This window comes from Cupressus sempervirens, chromosome 5 (genome assembly GCF_028749045.1).
Source record: "Cupressus sempervirens isolate cs-2001-9-10 chromosome 5, ASM2874904v1, whole genome shotgun sequence".
Classification (NCBI taxonomy): Eukaryota; Viridiplantae; Streptophyta; class Pinopsida; order Cupressales; family Cupressaceae; genus Cupressus; species Cupressus sempervirens.
Genome location: NC_143122.1, coordinates 944274570 through 944294223, shown reverse-complemented (window position 1 = coordinate 944294223; position 19654 = coordinate 944274570). Strand labels below are relative to the sequence as shown.

At 34.5% G+C, this 19654-nt stretch overlaps 1 protein-coding gene across 2 annotated transcripts in view; it reads right to left on the bottom strand.

Annotated features, from left to right (window-relative positions):
* NOF1 (U3 small nucleolar RNA-associated protein) overlaps positions 1–19654 on the bottom strand; it is a 341291-nt gene that overhangs the window by 200919 nt on the left and 120718 nt on the right. For both annotated transcript variants that reach the window (XM_089833039.1, XM_089833040.1), the window contains exon 7: positions 9587–9710. In XM_089833039.1, the coding sequence (XP_089689165.1) occupies positions 9587–9710 (124 nt within the window). The remainder of the gene's footprint in view (positions 1–9586; positions 9711–19654) is intronic.

Here is a 19654-nt window from a genome sequence, read left to right as displayed (position 1 = left end):
CAGACCGAATGACTACAAATTGCTCCAACTGAAGAAGAAGTAGAATCCTCAAAACCGCTTGTCCAAATGGGTGCCTCTTGTCCTCTATTTATTCACTTTTTGAGAAGTTGCTGGAAGCTTCTAGAACAACTTATTATAATAACTTATTATAATGTATTTTTTATTATTAATTAACTTTATAAAATTAAATAAATAACTTTATAAAGTTAAAGTACAATCTCAATTCGACATTAAAACAAGTAGGCCCCACTTACTGCATAATAACTTTCTGAGAGCAAGAATGTAATCATCTGTCAACAGGATGACTCTCTCTTCCAAAATTATTTGCCTACAAGAGTCAATGATAGGCAAATCCCTAGTAGAAGTTATGTCGCTAGAAAGGGGACATGACAGTTTTCTCCAACATTACTTGTGCATTGTTTGTCTTTTGATGTTCCACTCAATGTTTTCGGCAAATCCCTGGTAGAAGTTATGTCACTAGAAAGGGGACATGACAGTTTTCTCCAACATTACTTGTGCATTGTTTGTCTTTTGATGTTCCACTCAATGTTTTCTACAACCTGAAGGTTGACCCGGTGATTGGAGCCCTCGGCCGCTGGCATGCATCGATTGTAATACTTTATAGCTCCTCCTTCAATGGCATTATTGTCATTCAAGTCAAATGGTTCTGTTGGGAGATCCTCTATTAGATTGCACCCATGAATAAGAGAGGAGAATGTAAAACACAGCAAATATAAGTTCTTTCAGCAAATTTAATCGGAAAATAAATTATTAGGATTCGGGAGTAAGAAAGTCTCGGCTACTTTCCAAATTTGTGAGAATCAAATTCAATTTGGATTTGAAGACCACCATTGGAAGTAGAGTTCAAAAGAGGATACTTGTAATCAATCATAAGGCTCAAATATAGGATATTGTTGGTCATGAGTGACGATCATCATGTCAAATTATGAGGAGGGCCATGTTTGACTTGGCGGGCAGATTCTTTATTATCGGAAGGTTTGATATTATGGTCGAATCAGTTTGTATCCTTATGATAAATGCATTGAACATCTTTGCCATTATGAATATGTAACCGAGTTGTCGTTTCTTGTAAAATCGCACAAAATCCGAACAAAGTTGAACCTGAAAAAGAATTACAAAGGCTTGAGATACGACTTAAACAGACATGTGTCATTTTAGACGCTTTGAGCACCCAATTCAAAAGTCTGATAAACCATGGCATCGACAATGAATATTTCTTTCTGAGACAATTTTTTTTGATATATGGGAGAGTTTACTTTACGGTGAGAGATTTATATCCTATTATATTGGATCTGAGTTTCACCATATTTTATTTAAAAGAGGAATATCTGTATTTTAAGGAGTATGGTTCTTTCAAAAAGAAAGTTTCACTAGTTTTCTTATTTATGCTCTGACCTGTTTTTATGCTAGAGTTTGTGGTTGCTAAATTGGTTATCCCACATGGTTTCATAGATCATAGAGATTTGATTGATATGGTTACATTTTTCTATAGCAAGTTCTATAATATAAGTTAACATTATGTATTAATTAATATTTGTGTGTCTGCTGAGATTAGAGATAAGTATTATCTTTTTGAATATTGATCTTATTACATGACTAGGCATAGTGTATGTCTTAAAATTGATTTCTATTGTGATTAATATTTTATTAATACCTCTCTTGGTTTTAGGATGCATGAGATGAGGATGTAGCCTTGATGATACATTTTGAAAGGGAGATATTCAGCTTCAAAGGGAGGATGCTACCATGATCTTATTGCATTGATCAAAGTAGTTCTTGATTGAGAGGGAGCCATTACAGAATCCCCACCATTCTTATATATTGTTCATGTTTTTGATATTGTAAAATTTGAGACTCTTGTTAGAAACAAGTCTCAGTTGTGATTTTTCTTATTGATTATGTGTTCTTATCCATGGAAATTAATAATAGTTATAAGGTCAGCCTGATAAGTCTTTTACTTATGAGAGGTTCATGGTGAGCATCATGTAGAGAGAGTCCGCGATGTCATTACATTGAGAGACTCCTCATAGAAGTTGGAAGTCATGTTGAGAAAATCCATGACTGTATCACATTGAAAGAATCCATGATAAAATGTTGGTCGTATACCTTACTGAATTTTCATGTTGAGTGATTCCGTGATGGGAGTTGGATGTCATATTGAGAAAGTCCATGACAACATCACATCGAGAGAGTCCATGATGAAAGCTAGTTATGATACTTTCAGGTTTTTCATGCTAAGTGATTCCATGAATTATGTTTGTTTATGAGAATTTAGGTGATTAGAATTTATCATTGACATTTTTTGGTTGCAGCCTTGAGTGACTGTTTAGCTAAAGATCTCTCTTACTATGAGAGAGAGTTGAAGATTGTAGCTATGATAGAGATCTTTACTCTAGAAATATGGGCGTTAATATCATTATGGTCACCTTCAACTGAAGAGAATATTTATGATAATAATTGTAACATTAAATATAAAGACATGTGTCATATGACATGCATTGAGGCGTGAGAATATGAAGAGTTGTGTATTTGAAAATGAAGAGCCGTGTTTTAGGAAATTCAACAGACCTTCAATTGTAATGTGAAGAGGCTCTCTATTTATTATAAATATTGCATCAAGCAAAGAACATTATACACTTGAACATTTTATTATCAATAAAGTGATCTTTTGTTGGGTGGTTGTGTTTTTCCCTTCATTGTGGAAGGGTTTTCCCAAGCTAACCTCTGGTGTATATTGTTTCTATCATGTTTTATTTATTGTTGTATATCATTTATTTCTAGGTTGAATCTTACCAAAAGATGTTTTGCGAGGTCGTATGGATTAAGAAGAGTTGATTTCAGCTCAAAAGTATCGAAACTAGAAAAAGGATTTCTCAAATTGAAACTAGTGTCCTAATTTAAATTGTAGCATGTCTTAATTTTAGTAAAATCCATGAGTTGGTTGTTATTTGTTCCAAGCATTATGATCCTAAAAAGTGAAAAGTCTACACTATAACCAAAGACGGTGTAGGGTAATTTATTAGGCTGGAATCTTTTATCAAGCCTCCAAATTGTTGTTGCATGGGGAGACATATACGAGAAACTAGGATGACTTTTGTGACAAACGTATAGAATGATCACCTTGCAAAAAATTAGAAACAAATGGGTAAGGATTAGTTGAAGAAGTCCAAAATTCCTATCAATTACCCAAAGTCATGAGAAGGAAAGAGTTGAAGCTATAGCATTTGATCGTGATCACATCCATTGAGAAACATTCATGATGTAAGTGTTCGGAACTACTAATGTGAATTTTATGACCCACCAACAATAAAATGAAATTTTGAGATAACTTAACCTCTCTTGATCAAAATCCCATGCATGCTAAGATTGTGGAAGATCATATAGATGTCTCCAAAGTTCCTTTCTTGTTTGGTCTTGACAATGGATAAGCTCAACGGTAAATGGGATGTGTAGTTTCTATTGATGTGCGTTTTATGACACACAAACAATAGAACATATTATCGAGATATCTTATCCTCTCTTGATCGAAATTACATGTATGCTAAGATTCTGCAAGATCCTACAGTGGTCTAGAAGGCTCTTTTTGTGCCAAGCCTTGACCATGGAAAAGCTCAATGGTAAATGTGAGTTGTTGTTAATCACGAGGGGCCTTACGTTTCAAATATAGTACAATATTGTTAACGTTTTGTGGCTTCTGTCGGATAAATTCTAGTGAAGATATGTATATATATTAAAGTTTTAAACATATGTGAGATGTACATAAATATATATATATACACATATATTTCATTATTATTTATATATTAGAGAAAGAGATTATATATACATATAATTTGTGTATATATAATTATAAAGATTATTATTATCAATGGACATGTATTTGAAGAGACGTGTCTATTCATAACCCGTTCTCCATATAAATATAATTGATTGCTATAATTAAAAAATACATACCAGAATGCAAATGTCGTTACATTTGCAACTATCCTTGGAAAACAACATGGTATTAGAGCCAAACTACAAATGTACCAAAAGAAATAAAGACAAGAGTTTGAAAGGAGATATCAAAATGATATACTGGCAAGGATGACAGAAAAATCAAAGAAGTGTACAATCGATAGACCCTAACATATTTTGTACATCGAGCACATAAATTACAATCTTCGTAGTTTCATTGCCGTAAATGAAGGTTACAATATCGTCGACATAAAGATAGATCAACACAAACAACAATATATTATAGATTGGTCGACAAAAGGAGGACAGCGAAGAAGTCAAGCCCAGTACTAACCAATTAAAGGACATTGAGAGGATTACCAAATTGAACAAGTTGTCGCGTGGACAAGGTAAGCATGGTCGTACAAACCGAACCATAGTCTTGGTACTCATCGAGACCCACCCAATCTAACATAAGGTCAATACTTGGCATCATATGTGGAAACCCACAGTGCAAGGATATATCAATTAAAATAAGTAAATACGCAGTGACCGGCAGAACCAAGTCATGTAGAACATGCAACAAAACACTCCATAAACCACAGCCTAGATCGCATGATGAATGTGTGCCATGAACCCTATGTAAAGTACCATGAAAAGATAAGAAGCATACAAAGGAATAGACTACACTTTTAGAAAACCCTACTACTCTAGAATGGTACATGGCTATTGACCCTTCATAAGTCACAATAAAACATATTATCTTGCTTTCCTATTTGGAAAATACCATCGGCAATACATGTTTCACCCACTCTAGTCTAACACATACCCACAAATTTGGGAGAGGACTTCGTGCTACGTGGTAGAAAAACTGACAAAGTACTAAGCATACAACGGGTCCCAATCATACATAAACTTAGGTCAGGTAATGTATATATTGTATTACACTTATTTTAAAATGGTAATGAACACACATTGAGTAATATGTGTTTTCTTATATAATAATACATTCTATTTATGGTTAACACGCAATTATAATTATATTAAATAGCCAAGGTAAGAAATGACATATAAATCATTTATATTTTAACAAAATATGTATATTGAGATATTTTTATATGTAGGCATATGTGACTGGAATATATCTATGGATATATAATATGTTTATGAAAATAAATTATGATAGCTACATCTAATATTGGAATAAAATTGGTTCATCATGAACTAAGTATAGCATCAAATTTCTAATGTTCTTATTATAATGGTATTATTATTAGGAACAGTTATTATATGTGATTTTTATTACTATAAGAGCTATTTGCCTTGATCTTTTCCTCTAAGAATGTTCTTGCTAGAAAGGGGAGATAGGTATCAAATTCAAAGGGAGTCTGACACTTAAGAAAAGGCAACTTTGGATGAGTTCTAAATATTGATATTCAGAGGGAGTCTGAAAATCCATGTGTGTGATTGCTTGATTTTGATGAGCCTACCCCTATGTACATCATGAAGAAGTCATGACATCCAAGTGATTATCACTAGTATATATAGAGGTTATTGAAAGGCGACGATCTTTTAATAACTTAACCTTCTATTATGATAGACATTTATGATGTCTGAAACAAATCATAGTAGATTGTAAACTTGCATGGTGGATTAAGTTCCTTAAACAGACCATGGTCGTCTATAATGGACATCTTATGTTGTCTAAGCAGATCATGATAGATGATATCTTGCAGGGTGGATTAAGTTCCTTAAACAGACCATGGCCTTCTATTGTGATGGACATCTTATGATGTCTAAGAAGATCACTATAGATGATTACTTGCATGACAGATTAAGTTCCTTAAAAACACCATGGTTATCCATATGGTAAGCATCAGTAAGAATGCATGTGAACATACCATGTGAATATTTTAAATATTTGGTGAATATCATATGTTGATATTTTGGAGGCCAATACTTATGATATCATATGTGATATCAAAATGTTGAATATCTTTTGATTACAAATATTCTTATATTACATTGAGATAATACCTAACCATGTGTTTGTCCTCCCTAACTAAGAGGGAGTGTTGATGTTTCATGGCTTCTGTCATATAAATTCTTGCTACATCTCAAATTTTTGATCTTTTAAAACAATTTTATAGTCGTTGTAATGGTTAGTTAGAAACTCTCGGATATCATGATCTTGTAAAATTGAGGTTATGTTTAACCGAACTGATTCATGTGTAAATGACTTGTTAGTTGATTATTGTTACTTCGACTAAAAATGAATGCTTATATTTTAAGATAAATGTTAGTGGTGGTTAGTCGTCGTGATAGTTGTCAATTATTGTGCTTTCTTGATATTTCAATTTAAATGGAGGATCATGTTATTAATGTGGAATATGCATTTTTGGTTGCAGTAGAAAATGAAGGGAGTAAAGCATTGCTAAACGGGATTAAAGGAACGGGGCATTAGTCCATTGTCAAACCATCAACTATGTGTTCTAACAACTTTGGTGAATGATTTAATGGCTAGGCAATAGAGTATACCATGGACAGTCATGAGCCACTTGGTCAATTTTTATAACAAGAGAAATATAAAACATTTAATATCATGAGAAGAACTTTTACCTCTCTTTTATTTTGAAGTGGTCAACATTATATATATATATATATATATATATATATATATATATATATATATATATATATATATATATATATATATATATATATATATATATATATATAATGTCACCATGATATTCTAGTTATATTTATGAATTGCACTTACATATATGTGTGCATACCTAGAGAGAATATAATGATATAATAGAATTATACGTACTCTCATAATTACGTAGACATATAGATATATGTATATGTATGTACAATTATAGGTTAAAAAAAATACAATAGCATGATAACAATATATATAATAAAATTGATATTTAAATCATAAAAAAAAATAATCTTTATGTCTTAATTTTGGTTCATATCGATGAGCCCTGCCACCTTCATGTCGGCTTTTTAAAAATAAAATAAAAATTGTAACTTATGAAAGCTTCCTCTAAATGATATTAGCATTGATCGAATTCTTTCTTGTAGCTGAAGCCGCAGGAGACATTATTTACTCTCCCCGCAACAAGAGAGAAGCATTCAAAATCATTTCTTTTATCATGCGATTCCTCTAAACTGAACTTCCTCTTTATCCATTGCACGTTTTTCCTAAGAACAGCGTTATTGGAGAATGACATTTAGATGCCTCGAGAGCAGCATCGACCATGCTTGATAGTATTCACGTGCTAGAGTCGTATTGCCAGACCATAGCATCAAATCCAAAATTGAAATCATGAAATCATTCGACCAGACTAATTTCTTATTTTTTTGTAGGTCTCTTATGTTGCATTCTTTGAATTACATTCCACAAGGAATGACAAAACATTATGTTAAATGTATCGATGGTTTGAATAATTATTATAGTCGATACCAAGGCTCAAGAGTATGAAGAAATCTAATAGAACATCAGTTCTGCCTTCCCTTTTATAAAATCATTCTTGCATGTCGGGTGCTAGTATAGACTCGCAAAGCCAAACCTGAAGAGACTCCATTTTGTCTGTTGATCAATTACTTTGTACAATGCTTAATGCTAAAAGATGGTATAAGAATATTTCTTTATATTTCACAAATAATATATCTAACTTATACAGTGCTATTATCCATATACCAATTGAGATATGAATTAGATTTGTGTTTATAAGTTCTAATTGATAAAGAATACATAGATATTGGCATAGCTCCCAAGATGCACCCGAGACCAGCTGGGTCAGGTACAAATGGGTGAAGACGAGAGGTATCCTTGCAAGAAATAAAATGAAAATCAGTAACCAAAGAGCATGAATATCTAACGAAAAAGGGAAAACTATATGGTCCAAGTCAGCTTATGATTGTCCAAAGTATATTCAATTGTCAAGTCAAGCAGTGGTGATCGAGTTGTCTATTTGCCCATCTAAATCATTGGCTACGGTAGATTAGAGGCATGCTTGCCACAAATGATCACTAGAGGTCAAGAGTGCTAGCTGATAGAGTGAAGGTGACGTAGAAATTCGTCAGCCCTGTCTGCTGATTAGCCGACATAACACCAAAATGCTCAAATGGCAGCACTATGATGCCCCAAGCCTAACCCGTGGTAGGGAGGACCTTTCTCGTAAGAGGTTGTGTGGGGATATGATAAGGTCCACGGTTGGAAGGTTAAGCCTGTGTCAATGCTTCTCCTCTTCACCAAATGTCGAGGCTTGCACAACATGTCAACAGTTATTTCAGTTCATGTATGAGTTTTGAATCCTTCACTTGTACTTACTTTATGTTACTTGAATTGTATAATTGCAAGTATAGCTAAATTGTTTTGTTTCTTTCAAAATGAAATCATAGAAGTTAGTTATAGAAGTAAAATTAGTTGTCTTTCACAATAGTTGTTGCTTAAATTCCAATTATATCTTGTATAACAAATTCAATTAATAGTTTCATTTCTATATGATGCAATATGTTTCAATTACTTTATGTCATTCCATTATGATATTTGGTTATAATCATAGAATGTGTTCTCTATTTTCAGCTTAGTAAAAATGGTATGTTACAATTCTAGTGAAGATATGTGTGTGTGTGTATATATGAGATGTACATAAATATATATACATATATTTCATTATTATTTATATATTAGAGAAAGAGACTATATATATATATATATATATATATATATATATAAAGATTATTATTGTGAATGGACATGTCCCTGAAGAGACATGTCTATTCATAACATGTTTTCCATATAAATATATTTGATTACTACAATTAAAAAACATATATCATAATGGCAGTTCCGTTACATTTGCAACTATCCCTGGAAAACAACAAATATTTATACAATTACAGCATTTGTTCTGGTCCTACTAAATACTAAGTGCAATTCCAACCAATTCCATTTTTTCATCACCACTCCCATTCTACATGTGTCTACTAAAAATCACCTAACAACTCAAGAAAGATAGGTGAGCTATTATTTTAACTTGGTAACAATACCAATTAGTAACAATAGACTTGAATGTGTAAATTATGTAATTTGCAAACTCTGTCAATATTCTCCAAGTTGCCGCATACTCTATTTTTTTCCCGCAAGTTTTTACAAGTGCAATGCTCATGTGTTTATAGACACAAGCAAAACTTGAATAAAATGCCAATGTGACCAAAATGCTGGTAAAACATCTCTTTTAGGTTATAAAACCATGAATTTTCTCTTTTGAGATGTTTATTTTTTATTTAACAGATTGCGTAATTGAGTTTTGCAAAAGGTATATGTTTTTACTAAATATTAAATATAATGCTCTCCAAAGTGCCAATTGTTTGTCAAATTTATGCCAAATTTTCACCGAGTCAAAAAATTTGGGCTTGACATGTACTACGCAGGTCCAAATTTGCGAACTATGTCTAAATTTATCCACAACCTACAATTTAATAATCCCTAACACATTCAATCCTCCAAAATGACAACATAAAGCTTCAGGGATAACTTTCCACTAAAAAACCATGGTTCATATTACATAAGTAAAAACTATACTTTAAAAGAAGGCCCAAAGCTTACAAAGAGAAAAAAATTGGCTTTGCATAGCAGAAGTGAAATTGCAACCCTCGGCGCTTTTATAAATGGTTTGCCACTGTGACTGTAGACTCAACTTCACACCATAGCTTGCAAGTTTGTCATCATTCTGCAAAAAATGCAAAAGAAAACATTTCAGTGCAGTAATAGACGTATCAATAATGATATCCTATTTAAAAAGTCTGCTTTTAATTGTTACATGCACTTGAAAGCCTGGGAACAATCTTTTAGATAGGAAACAAACTCTCCAAGACAAGACAAGACAAAGATTCTAACCTAACTGTCCAACCTAGGATTGTAATCTATTTGCTTACCTCACAACTTTTACTAAGGTATTAATTCACACATTCCATACAGTAAATTGCTCTTCATATTATTTGACAAGTCTTCCCTTGGAACCTAATATCTAAGGGTTTGGACAATGCCATACAAACAAAATTAAATTTAAAGCTAAGGCAATTCAGCCCTGGATGAAAGATTTGATATCTTTATAAGTATCTACTGCAGAAGGAGATTCAATTTGACAAAGAATTGCACCAGATATAAACTAAAACTACCACAATTTAAGCACAAAAAGATTTCATAACAGTTGCATATTTCCTTCAGAAAAAAATTTCAATGCAAAGCTTACAAAGATCATCAGATTGTACTTAACACAAAACAACCTATCATAAAAGCACTGGACTCAGTGAACAGTCACATGAATAAAAAGATATATCGGAAAAGTGGCACTTACAAGTATTGAGAGCAATTGCACAAAAATAAACTGTTTACTTACAATGTGAGTTTTTTACAAATTCAATCTGCTAATTTTAAAGCTGAACTCCAGCAATCTCCTACTAATCCATGGACAGAAATTATTACAAAAACACACTTATGATACAAATCTCTTGCATGACAAGAGATCATTGTTCTAAAATTAGTGCCTACATAAGGCCTATAAAGCAATCTAGATGGAAATAGAAAAACCTAATATACTTTTCTATCCAAAACTGACAAGGGTTAAAAGTGATGTGGGTTACTTTAAGTTAAAATTAGAGCATATTAAAAGACACTTGAAAATTGTTCCATGCATTGATGATTGAAGAATTCTGAAAATCCTGACAGTCTCCTTGATGCGTTGAATCTGAGCATTTTTTTCCTTCAATTGATATCTACTCATCTACCTGCAATCCTCTTGAATATACTGTTTGCAAAATATGGCTCTTTTGACGCTCAATCCTGTCTTTTTACATGGGCAAAACCTGAGCAAAATTCTGTAGTACATAAATAACAAAATAGTATGCTAAGAAATTACGAGGTTAGTTCCCCATAAACTATGGTTAGTTAAAAGTCATTGGTAGTTGGAGTTCTAAAAAGCTTGAGCTATTTTATATAATTTTCATTGTACACTGTAGGGACCTCATGTATGAACATGTATCTATTCCAAATCTTACAAATGAATGGAAATGCATATCTTTCTTGGAACAATGCTGTGGATATGACTACTTTTTACCATTAAGTTATTCTCTTTACTTCTCAATACTTGTTCAAGTAGAATTAGGAAGTCAACATTTGAGGCTGTCGCAAAAAAATTTACAAATGGATATCATGGCGATGTAATGGGACAGTCCACAAACGAAAAACTGCAAGCCAAGGAAGAAAGGGAAGACCAGATTACACAAGACCTTGTGAACTTATGTGATATTTGTTAAAAACAACACATTTGGAAGGAAGCTGTTACATCCCAAATTTTGCCTAATTTAAAAATGTTCTTATGACCGTTGAGATTTCATGTGAAGTCAGTTGACTAGTAAAATTAGTTAAACAATCTGATCATGTGAAATTGAAATATGGTTATTTGTTATAATTTCATATGAAGATGACATGTTAGTTAATTGTTATGATATCATTATGATTATTTGTTATCTTGAAAAGTTGGTTACTCGTTATAAATTCATGGCAAGTGAAATACTGGATTGTTCTTATAATGTTTTATAAAATGATAACTTATTATTGTAACTTTGATTTAAATTGAGGAATATGTTATTATCATGGAAAATTCTCATTTGCAGGAGCACATCAAAGGGGGGGAAGCATTGTCAGAAAAGGAATTGGGTAAGAGACACAAATCCACCTATGGTTCGATAGGTATGAGTTCTAACCACCAAGGCTAAGGGGGTAAACAGCCAGGCAAGAAAGAGTATACTGTGGATTACCATGAGCGACCTAGTCAATAAATATGTATTATTAAAGAAAAGATCACTAAGCATTAAATTAAAATGTGTTACCATATAATTTGGATGATCTCAAAGCTTCTTGTGATGTCTTAATATAACAATACCATAGTACCTACATATGCTTGCATATGTATATACACATATATGTATGTATGCATAAATCCGAATGAGAAGTAAATATACGTCCACTTAATATATGACATATACCTTTGATACATTGTTGAATTATCACGCATATGTATATATGCGTATACATACATACAAAAGTATAGGTGGATATAGCATGATATTGTTATATCGAATCATTAGTTTGAGTTATTTTTACTCCCTGGCCATAGTTTCATTATTTTATCTTGAGCGGACATATCGCTATAATATTTGATCGGACAATATAATGTTCAATGGTCATTTTAATAATATTGCCACATACACGTGTCGAGGGCTTTTGTATTGTAACCCCTCACCACCTTCGCACTTCTTGCTTGTAACCGGGCATGCAACCGAGAAGGAAAGGATTGCTCATATTGAGTACACATCATTGGTAGAGTTTTACCATCTCATAGGGCCTGTATATTTCTTTACACATTGCTTCACATATTCTCTGCAAATCCTATACATTTCTTACAGTTGCATACTAGCTGGTGTTACCTTCTAATCATGGATAGTTCTTACCCCTTAATCAGGTGTCACTTATTCATTTTGATATACTGTTGTGGAGTGGATATTTTACAACCGTTAGTTTGTTCAAATCCAATCGCAAAATAGGTAGACCAGCCACTGGTATATGAAACAGAGTCTCTCCTACCTTAAGGGAAGGCTCATCCTTCTCACCGTTGCTTGGATCAACTCAAGGTAAGCAAGAAGTTGAGAAATTTTGTAAGGGAAAGAATCCACTTACCCGCGGAGCAAATAATGCGCAAGATTAAATCTCTAACTACACTTCTATCTGATAGCTGAAAACTGTGATACCAATAAACCAACACCAACTCAAAGGTTGATTGAAAGTGTACCCGTTTGGCTCTAAGTCATGTTTTAATCTATTCTATAAGAATAACCTCTACTATTGGGGTGCAAAGACTACAAGAAGTAGGGAATTCTAACTATTTTTGTGAATTGAGAAGGTAATATAAGCTACAGTCAAAGCTCCTAGTCTATATATTACCACAATCACTCCCAGTCAAAGCTTTGGCTCCAATTGTTTCTTAACTCTTTATGCTCAAATATTTAAACCATACAACAATAACATGAATCAAAGAAGACAAACACAAATTATTGTCAAAGCTTCCATTCACCTTTCATCAAAATAACACTACACAATCAAAGTTATGCTTGCACAATTCTCGTAGCTTTCTTGCATACAATAAAAGATGATTTTACAATGACGGGGGCACTTCTTATATAGGAAAAGAAGTGAGAAAAAGGAGGAAAAAGTGAGAGCAACTCAACCACTTTGACCCAGTCTAACTAGGAAAGAAGAATTATTGGATTACATGTTTGAAAGACATGTCATTGAATTACATGCATTTGAGTTACATGTGATTGGATTACATGCAATCCATCTTTTGCATCTACAAAAGCATAAAACACTTGAAGAAAATTTTGAAGCAGTTTATTCTGAATGAATTAATCATGTAGACTATTAGCAAAAGACTTCTACTTAGTGATAATCTTGGGATCAAGAATTCTTTTATTCTACATCACTACATTCTCTTTGATGACTTTCTAGTTGTCATTTGAAAACTTGATGTGATCAAGCTTTTTCTCATTTGGATTGTCGTGGATTCTCCTTTGTAGATTGGCACATTGTGGAGTCTCTGACGCTTTGAAAACCTTCTTGATGGTGACGATGTTACAAACATAAATGGCAAAATACTTGATTGATTAAACAGAGATCATAATGATCTATATATACAAAAAGGAGAGTCAAACAGAATAGAAACATTCTATTCTAGACTTCACCTAAATATTAGAAACATTCTAATATTTACAGACATACAAGAGAGCGTTAAAAAGAAACATAAAGATTATTCTAATACCCCTCCCCCCTTAATGCTCAATCTATTTACTACACCAATAGATCCCCTGAATTTAACAAACTTGTCAGGACCAAGGGGTTTTGTGAAAATATATGCTGGTTACTCTGAGGTAGGGGCATAGAGTAACTAAATAAATCCATCTATTAATTGTCGAATATAATGGCAATGAAGCTCTATGTGTTTGGTTCATTCATGAAACATTGGGTTCTTGGCAAGTTTGAGTACTCCCTGATTGTCTAAAAACAAAGAAGTTGGACCTGCTTGAGGAATATGCATATCAGCAAGCATCTAATGGAGCCAAACTACTTCACAAGCTGCCTTGACAGCTCATCTATATTATGCTTTTGTAGAGGAGAGTGCATATGCCTATTGCTTCTTACTAGTCTAGGTAACTGCTGCAGATCCGATACTAAACACATAGCCAGAAGTAGATTTCCTGTCATCAACTAAGCCGGCCCAATCAAAATCGGTAAATCCACTAAGCTGAGGAGTAGTACTCCTTGTCTAAAGAAGACCATAATCTGAAGTACCATGTACATAGCGTAACACATGTTTCGTTGCAATCCAATGATCAGTCTTGGGGTTTGTCATGCACCGTGAGATGTAGCTGACTGCAAAACTGAGATCAGGTATTGTAGTAGTAAGGTAGATGAGACTACCTACTAGCTGCTTGAAGAGTGTTTCATCTACAGGAGGAGAATCAGATTGTGCAAACAATTTTAGACCAGTCTCCATAGGAGTGGAGGTAGGTTTGCAATCCTACATTCGAAACCTGTCAAGCAAATTTCTAGCATACTTGGATTGAGACAAAAAAATATTGTTGTTAGTCTGCCAAACATCAATACCTAAACAATAATGAAGCAATCCGAGATCGGTCATATCAAAAGTGTTGCATAGCTCCTGTTTGATTTTTGAAATCAAACGTTCTGAACTCCCAGTAATGATCAAATCATCCACATAGACAACAAGAAAAAGAATATCATTACCAAAGTGTTTAATATACAGATTACTGTTTGACGGGCTGCACTAAAATCCCTGAGCAACCAAGTACTGATCAATCTTTATGTACCAAGCCCGAGGGGCCTGTTTAAGACCATATATGGCCTTTTGGAGTCCACATACTTTTGGTTCTGAACCGACAACCTTGAAACCTGGGAGCTACGTCATGTAGACTTCTTCTTGTAATTCACCATTGAGAAAAGCACTCTTGACATCCATCTGATGAACTTTCCAACCATACTGAGTTGCAATGGGAAGAAGAATCCGAATAGTGCTCATCTTGGCTATCGGGGCAAAGGTCTCCACATAGTCAATGCCTTCGCGCTGGGTGAATCCTCGAGCAACAAGTCTGGCTTTGTATTTGTCCAAGGTACCATCTGCATGGTACTTGACGTTATAGACCCATTTACAGCTAATGGGTTTCTTCCCAGGAGGGAGATTTGAAAGAACCCAAGTGTGATTCTTTTGAAGACTCTGAAGCTCAGCATCCATTGCCTGTTCCCATTTTGGAATTCCTTTCGCCTCTGCATATGTTTGGGGCTCAGGGATAATGTGGATGTTGGCCATAAGCGCAACATTAACTATGTTGTGCTAAATGCTCTTATTTTTGGAGGTTCTACCCTCAATGAGTTCATCAGGACAAAGATCACTAATCATTTGAGCCCACCATTTTGGCCGAAGAGTAGAGGAGCCAATATCAGATACTATCGGAATAGCTAGATGAGGAACAGGAGTAGGAGCTATATTATTTGGAAGTGGCTGAGGTGGTGTATCAGTAGCATCAGATGAATCATATAAAATAGAAGGACCCAAGTCAGAGATTGCTGAAGACTGAATCTTGGAATGCGGTGGGGAGGCAGAGAGCTGAAACGGTTTGAGTTCCTCATCAAACACAACATCACGACTGAAGATTAAACAATCAGTGTTTACATCAATCAGTCTTTAGGCCTTATGTGTGTGACTGTATCCTATAAACATGAGTTTCTGGCTTTTGGAATCCAACTTAGTGCGTTTGGCATCAGGAATCCATACATATTCTAGACAACCAAAAACTTTCAAATGGTTGATCCTAGGTTTGCAACCAGACCAGGCTTCCTCAAGAGTCTTATGGTTAACTGCAAGGGTGGGTAACCGGTTAAGAAGGTAGACAGCTGTGGATACTGCTTCTGCCCAATATTTTCTGGGAACATTTCTATGTTCTAGCATAGCTCTAGCCGTTTCTGTGATGGTACAGTTTTGATGCTCCACAACACCATTTTGCTGAGGGGTGTGAGGTGTGGTGAATTGACGTCTAATGCCATGAGTAGTACAGAAGGTAGAGAAAGCAGAAGAACAGAATTCCCCTCCATTATCGGTCCTAAGAATAAGAATGGGGGAACCAGACTTTTTTTCTACTAGGGCTTTAAACTGCTGAAATACAAGAAAAGCATATGATTTTTGTTTAAGAAAATATACCCACATTTTGCGACTATAATCATCCACAAAGAGTAAGAAATAGCTGTTCCCAGTAACAAAAGGAGTATTCATAGGACCACATACATCAACGTGGATCAGCTCGAGTACTTTAGATGCCCACCATGATTCACCATCCTTAAATGGTGTCCTATGTTGCTTCCCTGCTTGGCAAGCTCCGCAAATGTGATGGTTCTGGGTCTGGATATCAGGTAGACCAGGACTAAATTATCCCAAGCAAGTTGTGCTAGATATTGAATGTTCAGGTGACCGTATCGCTGATGCCAGAGGCTACTGAGAGCAGATGATTTTGCGACAAAGGCACGCTCAAGGGAATCGCCTAAATCTACAAGCCTATAAATACCATGATCCTCAAGACCGATAGCAAGCGTAGTGCGAGAAGTACGATCAATAATCAAACACTTATTTCCACTGAAAATGACATCCAACTGAGGGGAGTGCTTCATAATCTAACTAACAGACAGAAGATTATGTTTCATGCCAGGAACATAATATACATTGAGGAACATGAGTCTTCTTCCTCCGAACTGAATCTGAACATTGCCCTTGCCGACAATATTGTATTCTTCGCCACCTCCAAAGATTACAGAGTCAGAATAGGGAGTGAATTCAACAAACCAATCACGCCTGTGAGTGAAATCATAGTTTAAAAACTCGGTATCGGCAATATCTCGGCTGGCCCAAAATTTTTGGAAAACTTAGAATCGGCAAAAACTCGGCGAAAAAATTGGCAATAAATTGGCACTTTTATCGAACATTTCATAATATATAATTTCTAAAAATATTATTAGAAACCACAAACATATAACACCAAATTTGTAGAACATATACTAATTGAGATTTTCATCATATATTTATCAAGGTTTTGAGTTAAATTCATTATTAGAATTTAGTATTTTATTTTATCTTAAATCAATTAGTTTATTTTTTATTTGTATTTTATTCACATATAATTAGTAAATACATTTGTCATCTACATAAAATTTAAATTTCTTTGATGAATCAAAATACTAATGATAATTAATTTATTTTGTATTAATATATGATGGAAATACATTTGCATCAATACAAAATACATTTACATTTATATTACTATATATTAATATATTACAAAGTGCAAAATATAAGGGATATGAAACATTTACATTAAAACATATTTGGACTAAACAAATCAAAAAACTAGTGCAAATTGGTTGGGTCGGGGGATTGGGAGAAGACAAATGATACGTCGCCTAACAAAGTCTTTGCATAAATATGAAGAAATATTCGCCGAAGTCTGCATGAAGAAATAGTCGCAAATCGCGATTCTATGAAGACAAACCAATCTGCATGAAGAAATAGTCGCGAATCACGATGATATGAGGACAAATCGCCACTATCATATTCAGTGAAACCCTAGAATGCAAAAGCTCAGACTTGGTCAACGTTTTTTTTTGGACAATTTTTTCACTTTATCGGCAAGACTTGGGGAAACTGTCGCAGCGATATTTTATTAAAACCGTTGCCGAAATTTACAGCATTTATATCCTGGGCTTTTTTTTCATGCGATATATCGCAAGTCAAGCGATATATCGCCAATTTTTTAAACTATGAGTGAAATGTCGTGACGGACCGGAATCTATGTACCAAGCAGAAGATTTCACATGATCTATAGGTATGATGGCCATAAAGGCATGGTAGATAGATTCTTTCTGCTTTGAGTGTTGGGCAACATTGGCTTGCTTTTTAATTGAGTTTGACTCCTAATGCTCATAATATGTGAATATATCAATTAGCACAAACTTCGAGGTGAGAAAATGAAATACCCAAAAAAATTGGAGTACCCAAAAGGGAGCTCGGTAAACCCAAGAATAATATGCTGTCGAAATTCGGATCCATTGGCTCAAAAATTGAAGCACAGAAAACAAGGCACCCACAAAAAGCTAATGAAGACCCATTTGAGATCTCAAAAAACCCACCAAGAATATGTGATCAAAAAAAAATTTCGAGGTCAAAAACTAAAGTTTGAGCAAAATACCAATCAACAACTTTAAAGGTCGAAGTTGTAGAAAAAAAGGTGGATTGAAGGTATTTGATGCCTTGACGTTGCTGCAAATTCCTAGACGTAGTAGATGAGGTCGTGCTTGTGTCTAAAAAACGCGGCCGGACCAAGAAATCGTGGTTATAGCAAAACGCTGAGTCGTATGTAACTCTGCCACGAATCTCCCAAAAACGGATGCCAAAACAAAAAAAAACATTGCAGAGTAGAGGTAAATACCACTGTGGTCACCAAACAAACATATGTAAATACCAGTCACAGAGAAGAGATAAATACCCATCGAATTTGCAAGCCGCAAATCAAAGAAAAACCCCCGCAATTTTTCACAAAAAAGTCAGCGATTTTCGATTTTTCTAGTGCCGCGATTCTGCCTGAAAAATGATTTTTAGTCCAGAGTTGCAGATTCGTGTCATCCAAACCCTAGCTTGAACTAGCTATATCGAAGCTCTGATACCACATTACTGTTGATGCGAGTTTCGTGTCACTACATAACATATTAGTAATTGCATGCTTGATACAGAATATCAAATACACAATTCCTCTCTTGAAAAGTTATCTCTCATGGGACATGAGTATAACTCCAATGTTCCTTACACCATTGGATACTCGCTCAGTTTTATCAATGTGATTTGCTGGTAATCACGTAGGCGGCCTTACGTTTTCTTGTTTGAGAAAAATTTGGATCTTGGTGAGAAAATGGAGATGGTGGTTCGGTGTGAATGCTAGATGATGTTGATGGCGCGATGATGACAATGTAGGGTGAATGGCGATGGAAGGTGAGAATGCCAATGTTTTGGTTTACTTCTCTAACTAACCTCTTCTAAGCATGAAATTTGGTTGCTCAACTACTCCTACTCCTAAGAATGGAAGGTTAGCAGATGGACGGGGATCGAATCTAATGAAGGCTAACCAGCGGCCCTACCTCCATAGATGCAACGCTTCAAAGGAAAGTAAACTAGATCACCACACAAAGCCTCCCAACCAGCCGCTAGGATGCTAGTGGCCTAGTGTTGACCCCTATCAAACATCTACCAAAGCTACCATGCAACTATCCATTTTATTTTACTCTTACTCTAACAACTTGAAATGAAATTGCTTCAACTTGAAAAGAAAATTTAACTATGTGGAAGTAGAAAACATGCAATAACACCCAATGTTCTTAGTCAACATGCAATGAAAAAGAGAGCACTTTGGTATTATTTTCGCAACAATTTCTCCAACCCCCTCCCCTTTACAAATGAGAGCCAATGGCCTTATATAGAGGTCCAAAATACAATGGACAGTAGAG